Source organism: Brassica rapa, chromosome A03 (genome assembly GCF_000309985.2).
Source record: "Brassica rapa cultivar Chiifu-401-42 chromosome A03, CAAS_Brap_v3.01, whole genome shotgun sequence".
Taxonomy (NCBI): domain Eukaryota; kingdom Viridiplantae; phylum Streptophyta; class Magnoliopsida; order Brassicales; family Brassicaceae; genus Brassica; species Brassica rapa.
Window position 1 is genome coordinate 19,190,395 of NC_024797.2, and position 15,722 is coordinate 19,206,116.

General features: G+C 34.8%; 3 protein-coding genes across 3 annotated transcripts; all 3 read right to left on the reverse strand.

Moving 5' to 3' along the window:
* Positions 1 to 372: 372 nt before the first annotated feature.
* LOC103859797 (cyclin-dependent kinase inhibitor 6) lies at positions 373 to 1,547 on the reverse strand. The gene is made up of 3 exons (XM_009137370.3): positions 1,030 to 1,547; positions 757 to 938; positions 373 to 638 (listed from the first exon to the last, which is right to left on the reverse strand). The coding sequence occupies exons 1-3, from the start codon at positions 1,300 to 1,302 to the stop codon at positions 560 to 562; spliced, it is 534 nt and encodes a 177-aa protein (XP_009135618.1). The 5' UTR covers positions 1,303 to 1,547; the 3' UTR covers positions 373 to 559.
* A 382-nt stretch (positions 1,548 to 1,929) lies between these two features.
* LOC103859798 (adenylate isopentenyltransferase 8, chloroplastic) lies at positions 1,930 to 8,964 on the reverse strand. Its single transcript, XM_009137371.2, has 2 exons — positions 6,526 to 8,964; positions 1,930 to 6,175 (listed from the first exon to the last, which is right to left on the reverse strand). The coding sequence occupies exons 1-2, from the start codon at positions 7,035 to 7,037 to the stop codon at positions 5,704 to 5,706; spliced, it is 984 nt and encodes a 327-aa protein (XP_009135619.1). The 5' UTR covers positions 7,038 to 8,964; the 3' UTR covers positions 1,930 to 5,703.
* Positions 8,965 to 9,222: 258 nt separating this feature from the next.
* On the reverse strand, positions 9,223 to 14,421 carry LOC103859799 (presequence protease 1, chloroplastic/mitochondrial). The gene is made up of 18 exons (XM_009137372.3): positions 14,039 to 14,421; positions 13,660 to 13,834; positions 13,367 to 13,541; positions 13,149 to 13,281; positions 12,941 to 13,011; positions 12,771 to 12,854; positions 12,591 to 12,681; positions 11,820 to 12,505; positions 11,534 to 11,752; positions 11,329 to 11,456; positions 10,990 to 11,179; positions 10,777 to 10,860; positions 10,595 to 10,692; positions 10,256 to 10,520; positions 10,027 to 10,189; positions 9,765 to 9,945; positions 9,610 to 9,681; positions 9,223 to 9,528 (listed from the first exon to the last, which is right to left on the reverse strand). Exons 1-18 carry the CDS (start codon positions 14,313 to 14,315, stop codon positions 9,387 to 9,389), a joined length of 3,234 nt encoding a protein of 1,077 aa, XP_009135620.1. The 5' UTR covers positions 14,316 to 14,421; the 3' UTR covers positions 9,223 to 9,386.
* Positions 14,422 to 15,722: the final 1,301 nt, after the last annotated feature.

A 15,722-nucleotide genomic window follows, 5' to 3' on the forward strand; every position in this document is an offset into this window, starting at 1 on the left:
CTAATGAAAGCCAAAATGATTGATTATATGTAGCCCTACAAGGAACGCTTCCAACAAAAAAAGAGGAATATTCCAAAATATATAAAAGAATATATATCGTTTTTTTCATAGTAGTACAGACCACAACTGTAGTTATGTCATGGTGCATTCCCTCTTTTTCTCTTATTTTCTTATTTAAACTTTTACTATTCGGTTCCAGATATTTTAATAATTGGTACTATGATACCTGATACTATGAAACATTTATATAAATGTAAGAGTAAGGACAAGAGACAAATAAACAATTGTAATAAGCATCCAATGTTTTAAAATCCAAACAAGAACAACCTTTCCATATTCATGCAATAGAAAAAAACCTGATAAACCCCACAAAACCAAAACCCAAAGTAATTACTTAATCAAGATCAGAAACCTCGATATAAACCTTCTTGTGTTTTTCATTTATACAACTAACAAAGGCTAAACTGATTAATTAGAAGAAAAGAGAGAGAGAGAGTGCTGTACAAGTGGAATGTAACTAGAAAAGAAAAAAACTACTATCTTCTTCCGCATGCTATTTTCATTCTTTTAATGGCTTAAGTCGATCCCACTTGTAGCGACCTTGGAGCGGTTTGTCATTAACGATATCGAAGTTGTACCTGCGTGTCAAAAAGTGTTCGTTATTAGAATTCCCATTATATCATGCTAAAGTACGCGTCGGATCATCTCTTATCGTGCGCAGACATTAAGGAAGCAGAGATCGGAGATGAGACTCACTTATCCATGAAACGTTTCTGATCTTTACTCTCTAGCTCCGATAAGAACTCTTCAATCTCTCCCGGCGTCGGACTCTTGCTCATTTCCGGTGTCTCTCCCAAAGCTTCTTCACTCGCTAGATTCGCCTCGTTTCTGTGAGAGACGCGCCCAGAAACAGAGAGATCATCGGAGATTTGATGAGTCTGAACACACAAAACGGAAAAGAAAATCAATGAAGAGATTCACAGATTTTGAGTCGTTGAATGATTGCTTCGGATTTTCGAAAAATCTCACCTCCAGATCTACAGAAACAGTCGGACTCTTCCTCGCGATTTCGTTCGATTCACTGCTGAAACAGATGATCGAGCTCTTGTCATCGTCTTCTCCGGCGGAGGTGACGGAGCATCCGCCTCGAGAGGAATCATCCGATGAAGCCACGGAAGGAGAAGGAACCGCGAGGAAGACGAAGTCATCATCGAGCTTCTTCTTCTTGAGTAGCGAGTGGCTTTGGCTCGAAGCTTCAAGCGATCGCGCATCACGCTTGCAGTTAGGATCTCTCTCGCTCATCGCTCTCTTTCTCTCTCTTGTTTTTTTATGCTCTCTGCTTCTTTCTATTTCTGGTACGTCTTCTCTTATTAAAAAAGCAGGGGAGATTTTGGTGGGGGGAGAAGGAGAGAGAGATGAATGAAGTGTGAGCCGTTGATTGTTTCAACGGATGAGATTCGATTCCTTAGCGAGCGGACGGAGTTTATCGTTATAGTCCCGTTTGCGAGTGACGGAGACTTGTAACGGCACCGTTACGGAGTTTTGCTTTACTTACTACACAAACGCTGTTGGGTTTCGAAACGCGCTTTTTCTTTTAGGGAATGCCCTTTTTGGCTTCCTTTCAAAGCAATTAAAAACTCAATCATTTAATAAGTTATGACGTGGTGAAAACGTAACAATAATTATTTTTCTGATTTGAAAAAATAGGCTATTGAAAATTCCACTTATTAGTTGACAAAAAAAAAAATCTGCTTATTAAATTTTAACTGTGAAGAAAGATTTACATTTGGTCACTCTCCCGCTGAACAATGAATTTTAGCACAAGTTTTCTTTTTTTAGCAAAAAAATAAAAAACAATGAATTTTAACTCATTAGCGATTTAGAACTACACCTTTAGTGGTGTGACATATTGAGGGTTATGTATATGAGTGGTTTCTCTTTTTTTTTTTTTTTTGGTAGGATGAGTGGTTTCTCTCTTTAGCCTAAGAGCATCTCCAAGGACATTCTATTTTTCCTCTATAATTTACACTAAAATAGAGTAACTCTATTATATAGTTAAATTTGCTCTAATGGTTCACTCTATAATAGAGTTACTCTATAATATAGTGAACCATTGGAGCAAATCCAACTCTATATATAGCAAATAATAAATTATAAATTAACAAATATTCCCTCCATTCCGAAATATAAGATGTCTAAAAAATACGTTCCAACTTCCAATAATATTTTTAGGTAACTTTAAATTTATCAAAAACTGTGTAATCAATCAAATTTAATAGTTCTATTTTGTAATTAGTTGACAATGTTTTAGTTCGTAATTTTAATGACACTTTTGAAATTAAAAAAAATTATTTAATAAGTGTGTTTTACTTAAAATATCTTATACTCCCTCTGTTTCTAACAGATCCATGTTATAGTTTTTTCACACTTATTAAAAAAAATTTAAAATTGTATTTTCCAATACATTGTTTTTCTTAATTAATTATTCTCAATAATTTTTAACCAATGAGATTTTGTTAAACACAATTGTATTTTTTGAAAAATACAATTTTTTATTAATTATTGTATTGAAAATGTAAGAAATGTATCTTTTTGAAACAATTTTTTTTTCTAAAAAAAATTGGATTTTTAAGGAACAACAGAGTATTTACTAACTGAGAGAGTACAAAGTGTCATTACAATATCTTCATACCCTAAGAAATAAACAGCATCAAAATGATTGAATATGCATGAAAACAATAAATACAAAAATTGAGAGGGTTAATTAATTATGTGCCAAACACCTATAATTCACCTAACTAAATGATAACGAATTGTGTGGTAGTAACTACTCCGTACTAATAAACATCAAATTTAGACTAATAGACTCTTATGTTTTATTTGATATTTTCAATATTAAATTTTTTAGATTGTCCATCTGTAGGTTTCTTTCTTTTAGTCAAAATACACATCAACAACATATTTTTGTCATATACATCATTTCATGACATGTTCTACGAAATCATGTACATTGTTCAAACCACTGTAAGATAGCTTCATATAGAGGTTGAGGCTTGAGCCAGAGCCAGATCAACTAAAACTCAACTGTAAAGTGTCCCGTAATTAAAAGCAATTGTAAATAACTTAAGTTTCGTATTGAAGAGCAAAGATACAAACGACAATAATGGTTTGCACATTTAATCACATATGTATTGATACATAGTACCACTACTAATTCTTTATTATTCCAATGAATTGGGACCGTTTTGAATAAATTATCGAGGAGTTAACAGCATGTTGAAAGAGCAAACCAGAATTGGTTCCCAACAAGATAAAAATAAAAATAAACAGATTAAATCCGATTGGTTAAAAAATATATTAAACCCGTTTATAATGTAAATCAAACCAATAAAAAGAGGTTAGTACATTGATTTTTTCTTTATTTTTTAAGTTTTCCAAAATGGATCATTTTATATCCTAACAAAAACCGACTCTTATAGTCTCTATTATATATCTACACGTACATGCCCATAACAAAATTACATTGCTACTCTGAGGGTCTGACTGGTGACCATTCGGGAATCAAGAGGAACGAATAAAAAAGGAATGTACGGGAACAAAATATCAAGAACGAAAAGGAATGGCTGTTCCTTATCAAATTTAACAAGGAATCATTTTGTTCTTAAATTCTCTACAAAAAAGGGAATGAAAGGGAATGAGAAGGAATTATTATTCCTTGTGAATGGTGATTTTTTTTAGGAACGTTAGGGAATGCATTATTCCCCACCGTTCCCTGGTCACCATTCATACCCTGAATCTTCATACTTGCGTATTCGGTTTCTGGTAACCATAAAAACAAAAGTCAATCGATGAGTTAGAGTTTTATAATACTCCTTTTTTTTATCAATTTTTTTTTGGATCAAATATAATACTCCTTTAAAAAGGTCAAACAATGTAAAAAAAACACCTTTTAAAGGAATTTATTCTTGAGAGTGGACCGTTAGTTGGTGAGCCCGTTTTCAGTTGGCGTCGGGATCTGTGTAAGTGTCTCAGATCCATAAATGTTTCTTGTGCACCAATTTTCATTCATTGTTTAAACGATCTATAAATGTTTACATTCATCTTTTTATGCTTCCTACTTCAGCAGCTAGGAGAGGTTCTCACCAAACAAACAAAAAAACAAATTATTGTTTCAGAGTTTATAAAAATATTTTAATTAATATTTTACTGGGTCTTTTAAAAATTACTCCAACCGTTTAGTAAGATGTTTTGGTTAAATACATAAAACTTTACTTTTAAAAAGATTATCTTATTAATAATATAAATTTAAATTATGTTAACCAATAATAAATAATTAATAAAATACTATTGATTAATCATTTTTAATAAATTTAAAGTTATCTTAAAAATATTAAGATATTTTGAAATACTATCAAATTTTCTATAAACCATCTTACATTATGAAAAATATGAAATTTAATATAATTTAAAATTTTAAGATTAATATATTTTTACTAGATAAATTCTAATGGTTTCGGTTTCTGACCTACTCATATGCTCTTGGCTTTTCTTGTAAATAGTTTTTCTGTATTAGTACTTTTTAATTATTATTGTTTTTTTTTTCAGAAAGAACCACCGAGTATACTCAGCAACTCATCTTTTTGGTTGTGAATTGTGATCATAAATTCACAAGTCAGGTTCATCTGAATCAATAATTAAAGGAACCACCTGATTGTTGTCGCCACTTGCAGTATCATATATATAATGATATTGTTAGTTATAGCCAAGTTCGAAACAAGGTCGAATTTTTTTAAAAAAAATTGGTAGTTATGATTAACTCTGGGAACAAAACGGGAAAATAAATGTTTTTGTTCTGAATAATGAAGAAATGTTTCTTTAATCTTTTGCTTCAGATTATTATTTTAAGGTGACTGAGTTTCCGTTTGTACTTTACAACGACCACGACATGATATAACTATCAAAATTAATCTTCCTCTTAGAATAATTAGTATCAACTACCAAACTATAACTACTTGGACTATCATACCAACTTATGCACTAGAGAAGAAAAAAAACAAGATGTAGACCGGGTAACGTTACATAACAATTAAGGGATTTATGTACTAATATCTAGTTAATTTATAAGTTTGACAAAAAGAAGTTATAAATTCAGTAGTTACATTTTTTTTTAGTTAATCCAAACGGGACATAGTTAAATGGTTTACAAAAATTGATTGGATACAAGAAATTAGAACTAAAACAAAAAAATAAACTAGATTTGATCAGGTATCAGAATAAAGAAACCATTAAAAAAAATCCTGGAGAGACGACCATCCCGAGCCATCGCTGCCGCCTTACCTAAAGCCTAAGGATGATTTTTCTCAGAACCTTCCCGGTCAAAACAAAGTTACCTCGACGATAATTTCATAGGAAGTCGGAGAGTCCGACTGGAAGAAGCCATCTTGCGGTTTTACATATAAACTTAACACAGTAAGAGAATGTCTATGAGCGTTAAAGAAGGATATAGTGTAACACCCATATACAGTAGTCTCGTGAATTACGTCAGTATAGTATGTAAAACTGCAATGATATAGTTTTATTGATACATATAGCCAAGTCCCCAAGCCAACTTATAAAGACACTTAAAATGTAGCTGAACTATACATTTTTTTTTGAAACAGACTATACATATTGTTTTCCTTATTATATATGTATATAAATCCTCTAGTCTGTAAGCAAGAAGCGTTTCACATTTTTGACGCTTTCCCTCAAAACGTTCTTCTCCCAAACCTCTCTTGACGATGCCCTTAACGACGCCGTAGCGTTCAACCTGTGAATCTCCCAACCGCTGCTTCTCAGCATCATGATCCTCTCTATCTGCTTTTTCGCAAGCCGCCACGTGTTGTCTTTGATCTCATGCACTGCTAGTTCCTCGTACGCCGCCTTTCTCGCTTGGTCCCACTCGAACACATTGTGGCTTTTCTCCGGCGGGTAGACTCCGAAGTACCGGTCGAACTCCGGTACTCCTATAGCCCGGTGAATCCCGGTTCGAATTGTGGACCGGGAGTTTCTAGGGTTGTAGAAACTTGCGAGCTCCTCGAACATTCCCGACTCCATCATTTTGTCGACACGTTTTGAGAGGTAGTGGTACAGAACTGAGGCCGAGACATCCACCCAGAGGAAGAAGCAATCGTACCTTTTGATCAAAGCAAAGATTTGGACAATGTTTTACGTAAGATCATTGGTAAAATACATGTGGATATTAATCACAATTTGAAAAGACTAAACATTTTGTATGTTTTCATAAAATATGTTTGTAAAATGCTAACGTAAATTTACATTTAAACAGTTAAGATTCTCCTTCCATTTACGTTTGATATTTAATGTTAATATATACACAATGGTTTAATAAGTTATAAGGCTATATTTCTATTTCTGATATGTTTTATGTTGATTTTGTTTCACTGATTTAGCTTTTTAAATTGGTGTCTATTTTGAAATAGTATAGATATTGTTGGAAAAATGTGATAATTCTATATATCATACCTCAGCTCAGAAGAAATGGACGGCTTAGAAGAGAATGGATTGGTTACGGGGTCAAAACGACCTACAAGGAGGGCATGTACGAAAGAGTTAGATCCTCCTGCTATTATCGGGAGCTTCCCACGAGAGGATATCTCAGAGATAGACCGTGACGCCACAGAGCGGAACTCGGAGGCAATTAGTTCACTGTCATCTACAGGAAGCTCGCCGAGTAGATGGTGAGCGACTCCGCACCGCTCAGGGATAGTGATTTGATTAGTGGCGATCTCCAGTCCGTTGTAGAATTGCATTTTGTCAGAGTTGATGATCTCTCCGGAGAAACGAGCTGCTAGGCCCACTGAGAGACGTGACTTGCCTGTTCCCGTGGCTCCCATTATGACAATCACTTTCTCCTTGCGTGATTGGTCCATGCAAACGGTCATGGGAACTATTGACTTTGGTCGGAGTTGAGGTGGTTGTGTGTAAGTGGTCGGGACGAGGGAACGAGAGACGAACGTAGAAGTAAGTTCATGCATGTTTTCTGTAATCTACTAAACTCTATCTAGATCAGCTTATGACTCCATTAATTGTGGAAGGCTTTGAGTTTTATAAACTGAACAAAACAAAAAGGATAATTCAGAAGTTGTAAGTTTATGGTTAGATATAATACTGGTAGATGTGTCTGCTTTGAACTGGTAAACGTGGCTTTGGATCAACTTTGTTTTTGTAATCATTCATGCATCAAAATGATTTTGTTACCATTATTGCTTTTAACATTTTATTTACTGTTTTTTGGTTATCATTTGCCTTAATCGAACTAATGAGGTGGAGCTAATTACTGATACATCATCTTATCAAAAGAGGGCAAAGATCTAGTATATTTTACTGTTTAAATATGGGAGATTGTAGGCGTTTTCATGCACCATATGTATATATAGAAATAAAAGTTTTAAAATTTAAATTATATTTAAAAACATCTTTTTGTTAATTTTTAGATTTTATTATTTGCTTACAATATTTAATTTTAAATTTTAATTTAATTATATGTGTATATTTAAATTACAATATTGGAAAAAAATTTATCTATTTTTTTGGTTAAAAATATTAAATCAAATTCTATAAAAATAAGAAAAAACATTTTTAGGTATATAACTAACAAAACGTAAAACGAATAATATTTTTAAAATTTGTAGATATTAAAAAGAAAATAATGGTATCGAGATTAGAAAATTCTAATTTTTATAACACTGCATAAAATTTTGAAGAATTATTTTAGTAATAAAAATTATAGAATTAAACATTATTTCCAAAATTAAATATTATTATATTCATGTGTCTACTATTATATTATTTATTATTATATTAATGATGATCTATGAGTTATTATCATATTTTAAAAAATTTACCAAAATTTCATCTCACAATTAGCTTTAAACCATGTCATTATTGTTAATATGCAATGTCATAATTTTCTTTCAAAATCAGTATGGAGATAACACATGGTAAATCACTTCTCAAATAATATCAAGATTGATTATTATATTAATGATGATATATGATTTATTATCATATTTTTTAAAAATTACCAAAAATATAAATCAATATAAATGTAAATGTACATATCATAATTAGCTTCAAATCATGTCATCATTGTTAATATGTCATGTCATCATTTTCTTTTTAAAAATAGTTTGGTGATAACATATGGCAATTCATCAAATAATGTCTCGAAAATTATATTCAACTTCTCAAATAATTTTTTGGTGACTGAAAATATCAATAGGAATAAACATATACGATAATATAGGTATAGAACATACTACTGGGCTGTGATATAGACGTGAAATAAAAGAATACTTTTATTTGTAAACTAAACTATATAGACATGCGGTGACAAAAAAAAAAACTATTTAGACATGCATGCACACTCGTAAAACAACACAATCATGTCCGAATGTTTCGTTTGATATTTGTGTGTTACGAGTTTGCACACACTGCGAGTAGTCGGGTCAGGAGTACATTAAAATAATATAGCATATGAACTTTTTTATACGCACGAGTAGTATATATCAAAAAGAAAGTAGTATATCATAAGATTACTTACATAAAAGAATATTTTAAAATAACTATATCATAATAGTTGGTTAGCTATTCATTTTCATTTGTTATAAACTACTAATTCATTTTTTAATATATATATGTTTAAAGTATATAAAATCTTTAGTAGTATAGTTATTTTAATAAACAACAAAATCTTAAGGGTGATTCTTTTACACTTAGCAACAAAAATCTTTGCAACTCTAATCTGACTATCACCTTACCATTTCTAGACACACCGAATAGTTTTTTTTTAAGAAGAAGATATGCTTTCAGCTGAGAGGAAGTCATTGGTTGATACTTAAACTTGCATGATATGTATGTATAACCACTAGGTCCACTACATCCACTCTAAATCTAAGTAAAGGCTTGAATATTCTGCTTACTTTTATGTTCTCTCTCAATCAACCACCGCGTAAACTAAACCTTTCAAGGTAATACGGCAAGTACCAGCGAGTTTGCTAGAGTATTTTGTCTGATTCAGTTGAGGAAGCAACTCTTGGAAGACGACACATGAGAAGCAAGGAGTGAACAACAAAACTTACCCTGAACAAATCACATTCATACTCTACTTAATGGAATCTTCCCTCTCTTTCTCTCTACTATATACCACTTTAAATCAAATCTAGTTTGTAAAACCAAACGGCTCGTCATTCTACTGTATCACTTTATCAAATGCTTACTGTAATAAGATTTTCACATAGCAAAGACACTCCAGTAGAGAAAGGCTAAAGCAAGATCAAAATCTAATGAGATTCTAAATCATATCAAGTGTAAGAGTTCTCAGCTTAGAGAGCTTTCTTAACCTCGAAAAAGTTGGAGCGTGCATTGTTAGCCGCATCAATGTCTTCTGCGGATGCCACAGCCACCGCTACACCATTGTCTCTAACCACATCTATTGCCTCGGCGAAATCCTTGAAGTCCTTCAAACTGTGGACACACAAAAAAATGATTAAAACCAATCTAAAACTCTTAGTTACACATAAAGTTGAGAGAGTAAAGTTAACGAACCTTGTTGTTAATATCTCCTCACGCTTTCTTAGCCGTTCTTCATCGGTTACTCCAAGTAAATGCCTCATCAAACTGGTTGAAAGAGATTTAACATTTTTATTCACAATCCGTAATGATTTATTCAAATAGCTGCCAAATAAATTAAACTCACTCACCTGCTATAACCTTTGGCATCAGGCAACTGGTACGAATCAACATCACCAATGGTTCCAATAATAGCTTTGGTAAGCGTCTCTTGATCCACATCAAGACCACGCAAGAAATCTCCAGTTCCATCATATATGTCAAGTGTCTTCAACAAGTTCGGATCACGGTACGATAAGAACGAGAACACTCCTGAAACAAATACATTGTTAGGACTTAAGATCCAACATTGTTGTTAGGACAAAAAAAGTAAAAAATCAGTTTTTTTTTAACCTGAATGCGAATCGAAATCACAGAAACCTCCATATGCACCACCACTTACACGAACACGGTCCCATAACCATGTGTTGCTAATATGCTTTGATATAACATATGCACTTCCATCAAGCTCATACCCTGTGCTGTATATGTTACCTGCTTTGCCAACATAGTTTACCTGCAAATAGAATGGATAAGAGCCCAAACACATTTCTGTATAAGTAGTCTTCCTTTTTTATTGTACCTGAGTTGGTATGACAATGGCTTCGTTTCTCAGAGGGAGTCTACCATCCCAAGTGACTAGCCCACCAGAGGGGTTTTCAGGGAGTAAATCTAGAAACTTCTCAAGAGATTTTTCGATGTTGGTGAGAGACTTTCCATCTGCAGTCATGTTAACTATGCAGCCATTCTTGGCGAGGAGAGATCTCCTGATCTCCTCAAGTGAGGATGATATCCCTTCCCAGTCTTCATCCACTTTCTTTTCAAGGGTGCGTAAGAATTCAAGATAGCTACAAAAGAGAGAGATGCTTAATCAAGTCTCAAAAGATTATAAGAGAAAAAAACATTGTTATCAAGTACCAACCTGAGACCACCCATCTGTTCAGACATCCATCCAGCAATGTTCAACATTGCATCCATCCTTGCCGCAGCAACTCCATGACCACTTCCTCTCAACCGGTTCTGCATTGAATGAGAAATGATGTTTACTAATTTGAGTTTCCACAAATCATGTAAAAGGCAGAAAGAAAAATTCTACTACTTTACCTCCATCCTTGCTATGCTTTGAGAGACAAACTGTTTAAACCGCTGCTGATCTGTGAATTGAACCTCTTGTAACAAACAATTCATCTGCAGCAAGATAAAAAAAGAAATGAATCTATGTGCCAACCAGTATCTCTACCCATTCAATAACCCAACATATAGAAATCTAGGGAAAATGCTATAAGTTTGAGTAAAGGATGTTAGAAGACAAAGTACCAGGTTAAAAAGGTCATCAGCACGTCCAGCCATCGATTTTCCACGAACAATAATTTTGCTGCACGGTTCATCCTTGCCCCTCACAGATGAGGTAAGGGGATAAACTGATATACCTCCCGTTTTCCTTCCAATCAACTGATTCAGTTGCACAAAACTCAAATCTTTTGTGCCCATCTCCAGTAGTGATTGACTGTCAAAAGACAAATTTCTATCAGAGTTACAATCTCAATATAGTACAAAGCAAATCATTCACTATTACAGCTACCAAAGTACTTGAGAAAATATTCTATGCTTTACAAAAAACTCAAAATAGTATCACAAAGAAAGCTTAGATCATACCAGAAAAGTGGTACAAGTGGAAGAAGCTCATGTTTCAGCGAACCCATATCAAAGACTACTTCAGCGTAGACAATATCATTTGTGAAAAGGTCATGCCTCAAAACCTTCACACCATTAATATCTCCAACCTATTATTCAAATCTTCCCATCAGTAAAATTCGACAATACAGCAAAAAAAAAATTCTAGCCAAAATGATTACATTACCTCAGTGGGAACATAGGAAGGTTCTTTTGGGATGTCACTCAAGTTCAAACTTGGGACACATCTCAGTGCTTCAGGAGGGTCAGGAGTCTCCTGTTTCAATCTCAGCTCCTCAGTAGCACGCGCTAGCTCCGCAAGATCTTCTTCTGTCATACCTGCTTTAACTTTCTCCAGGATACTTTTCTCTTCCGCTTCCTCTTGAGAAGCTTTCTCAGGATCAGGCTAAAACAGAACTACTTGTTAGCACCAAAACTAAAGAGACATTGGATAGCAATGAGAAAAAAGATACCTGCATCTCAATGGTCACACGATGCGAGTTGTTCAAAATAAACTGCTCTATCAGTGGGGAGAAGACAGCCTTGGAACCCTCTTCAGCAATTCTGGCTTTCAGCGCTTTCAATGGTTCTGTATACTTCAATGGCTCAAAAGGATCCATATCGTATATCCACTTTGCAATAGACTGAAGCATAAGAGATAAACCACGAGGGAAAGATCCTGTATTGTTTTCCCTCAGAGAAAACTCAATAGTATTCATAGACGCCTCCACAGCATCACTCTCAAACCCTTCTTCTGCCAACTTCTTCAGCGTACTCATTATCAACTCTTCAACCTTCTGAACATTATCTTCAGACACACCTTTCATACCAACGCTGAACTGAGGCTGCAGAAGCTCGTCCGACATCCCACTACTAACAAGAGCCTCTCCTAAACCGCTTTCCAACAAGATTTTTCTCAGCGGGGAAGCAGGAGTCCCCAGCATGAGATGATCCAAGAACCCAAGCGCGAGCTGAGTCTCCAAATCCAAGGGCTTCTCAGACAATAGCCAGTTGATGCACACCATGTTCTTCTTCTTGAGGTCACCATCTCGAGCAGCAGGGTATTTCTCAACTATTCTGATAGGCTCAGAGAATAGCCTTTGAGGTTCGATCTTTGAAGTGTCTCGAGATGGACTTGCTTCGAACATGTCCAAGTATTCTGCACATATAAGATAAGGCAGAGAAGATTCATAAGAGTGACTTCTTCTTCTAATAAAGATTTAAAGGAGATATTAAATCTTTACCACTCAAGATACGAAGGCGTTGGAGTGGATCATCATCTCCATAGAACCAGATTCTGGCATTGCTTGGGTGATAATACTTACGGTGGAAGTCCTAAAATTTTCACATAAAGAAGAAATATAATCAGAAGTTACACATATCATCATGCTACTATAACAACTAGCACAATAATTTGAGCAAACCTTGAATTCCTCGAATGTCAGGTTAGGGATATCTTTTGGATCACCTCCACTGTCGACACCATATGTATTATCTGGAGATATGGCCTAATCAAAGTGAAAACAGTATTATTCATCAGAACCACTATACCGAGGAAATGTCAGTTATATAGTAAACAAAACCCAAAACTTGCCTGCTGAGCAATTCTCCCTAAGATATTATCAGGCTGAGAATAGACACCTTTCATCTCATTAAAGACAACGCCTGAAATCAAGCACCAATGATGAGATAGAATGAGTGTGTAAATAAAGTAGTAGATAAACAAAGAGATGACACAATATTAAGAGAAAGTAAACTGAAAAAAAAATAATCTAAAATGGCATTTTCTTTTTAAGTGAAACCTTTGTAAGAGATGTCTTCAGAGGGATCATTAAGCTCATAGTGCCATCCCTCTTGCTGAAAAGTGTGAACGTCGTCCACACACTTGGGGAAGAAGACAGCATCCAAATATACATCCACAAGATTGTAAAAATCCTACAATAGACAATGAGGAAACATGATCAGACATAAAGTAGATAACAAAAACAAAATAAGTAGTTCTATAATTCGCTCATTGTACCTTTGTATTTGTGGAAGCAACAGGGTAACAGGTTCTATCAGGATAAGTGAATGCATTTAGAAAAGTATGCAAACTTCCCTTAAGCAGTTCAACAAATGGCTCTTTGAGAGGGTACTTTCTAGACCCACATAGAACGCTGTGTTCCAGTATGTGAGGAATGCCAGTTGAATCCTTCCTGCAATAACAACGAGAACTATGATTTACAGTCCCAAACTTAAGAGCCCTTTGACAAGGAGGGTGTACTCAAGTCACCTATATATATAAAAAAAAAGAGGCTTGTTTAGGAGACTTACGGAGGAGTCCTTAAAACAATACCGAACACCTTGTTCTCATCTTCGTTTGACACAGACATCACCTCGCAACCAGTTTTCTTGTGTTTGAAAAGAGTAGCTTTTGATTTACACTCTGAGATAAACTCTTCAGATACTTTTTCAAATCCGAGCTTCTCAGCCTCATCTTGGCCTACATCTGAATTCCAACAAACAAACCAAAAATTTAAAACATACACAAATCTACGATTAGCTACCTATCACAAAGGAGAAACCTTTAATTTCACAAGTGAGACAAAACACACAAGACAACTCCAAATGTTCTGTAATGAAAGGGTTAATTGTGAAGCCAGGTAGTTCAACCATCCAACGACTAAACTGAGAATAAAGTGTGAATCTTTACCAGGATAAGATGGTGCTGGTTGTGTGGCGACGGCGCGAACAGAGAGGCGAGAGAGTTGCCTATTGACACCGCGAACTGCGGTGGAGGGAACCCTCAACCCACGTCGGAGAAAGACACGTCTTCCGGTGGATGAAGGAGAGGCAACCCGGCGAAGGTTGCGACCGGGGGCACGGAGAGCGCCTGTAGACGATGACAGGGACGAGTAAGAGAGAGGGAAGTGGCGAAAGAAGGGAGAGGCGGAGGTGAGAGAAGCTGAGCAAGAGGCAGTTCGAAGCATGGCTACCGGAAAAAATATTACCCGGCGGAGACAGCTACTGTCGGAGACGAAATAAAAATGATATGCAGCGGCAAGAGTTTTTATTATTTTATTTTAATAAGGTTATCATTTCTTGTATAACACACATAATATTTACTTATAAAATTAATATTCTTTATTTTCTGAATCTTTTTAATTAACGACCAGAAAAAATATCTAAAGACACAAAAGAAGTTCTGATTTGCAAGAAACAAAACGTGGTTCTCGTATAGCCAAATGTGACTTGTTACCCTCAAACAATATAATGACCAGAAAATATCTTTCATTTTTTCTTGGTGTTTTTTAATTTTGTCGGATGAGTTTACGGATTAAATGAGAGACATAACACTCACAATCTTGTTTATCTTTTCTTAAATAATTATTGATCGAATTTGAAACCAATCACAATTGAATCAAAATAACAAAAATTAGAAGAAGAAAAAAGTTCACATGTTTTGCTTATAAAATCAAGTAGTTATGTGCCAAAAGTTAAGATTGCAAGAAGTCCAGAAGGCCCATGTTGAACCGAGAAATAGAGGTCTAAGAAGCAGCAGAACTAGTAAACGATTCTCACCCCAGCAAGAAAGCAAAATATACATTGGGCACATTTATCCAAATCCGAAACAGAAGAACCGAACCAAACCGAAAAACAAAGTTCGGTTCGAGTTTGGATCCTATATCTCTAAAATCGAATAATCGAGAATTAAAATGGATATCCGAATTTCTATAATATAATTTATATATATGGATATCTTTCCGGTACCGAGTTCTGGAGAAAAACAACATTGTTGAGCCAAAATTAGACATGAATAATAATATGGTATATTTGGAAGGTTTGAAATGACAAACTCTTTAGGGGAATAGACATAGATCCATTAATTAGTTTGTTAAGCAACAAGGGAATGTCAAGCCTGGTTTAACGCAAACGAAATGGTGCCACCAATTCTATCAAGATCACATTATTGAGGAACTCCAAGTCTAAGACTTGGGTAATATATGCAAGTTATATAGGTCATGGACATCTACAACACAGTTCACCAGATGTAGATGTGTTTGGATAGACAGCTTTGGAAAGATTCAGTTTATGGAGACACAAAATTACATTAGATGAGAGTCTGTATTGCATTCAGAAGTAGAAGCACTGCGATGGACGATGGAAAATATGCTTTAACATTTAACATGCCAGAGCTTTGGAATAGATTGCAAGGAGCTGATTGCCATGATTAAGGAGTCCCATGCTTGGCCAAGCTTTGCAACATAATTGGAGAGGATAGAGACTCTGGAGATATGCTTTTCGGAGTTCAAGATCACTCATATTCCACGAATGCAAAATCAGATTTCTGACTCTTTGGCTAGGACTGCAAGGTCTTTCCATAGAGAACTTTGTTT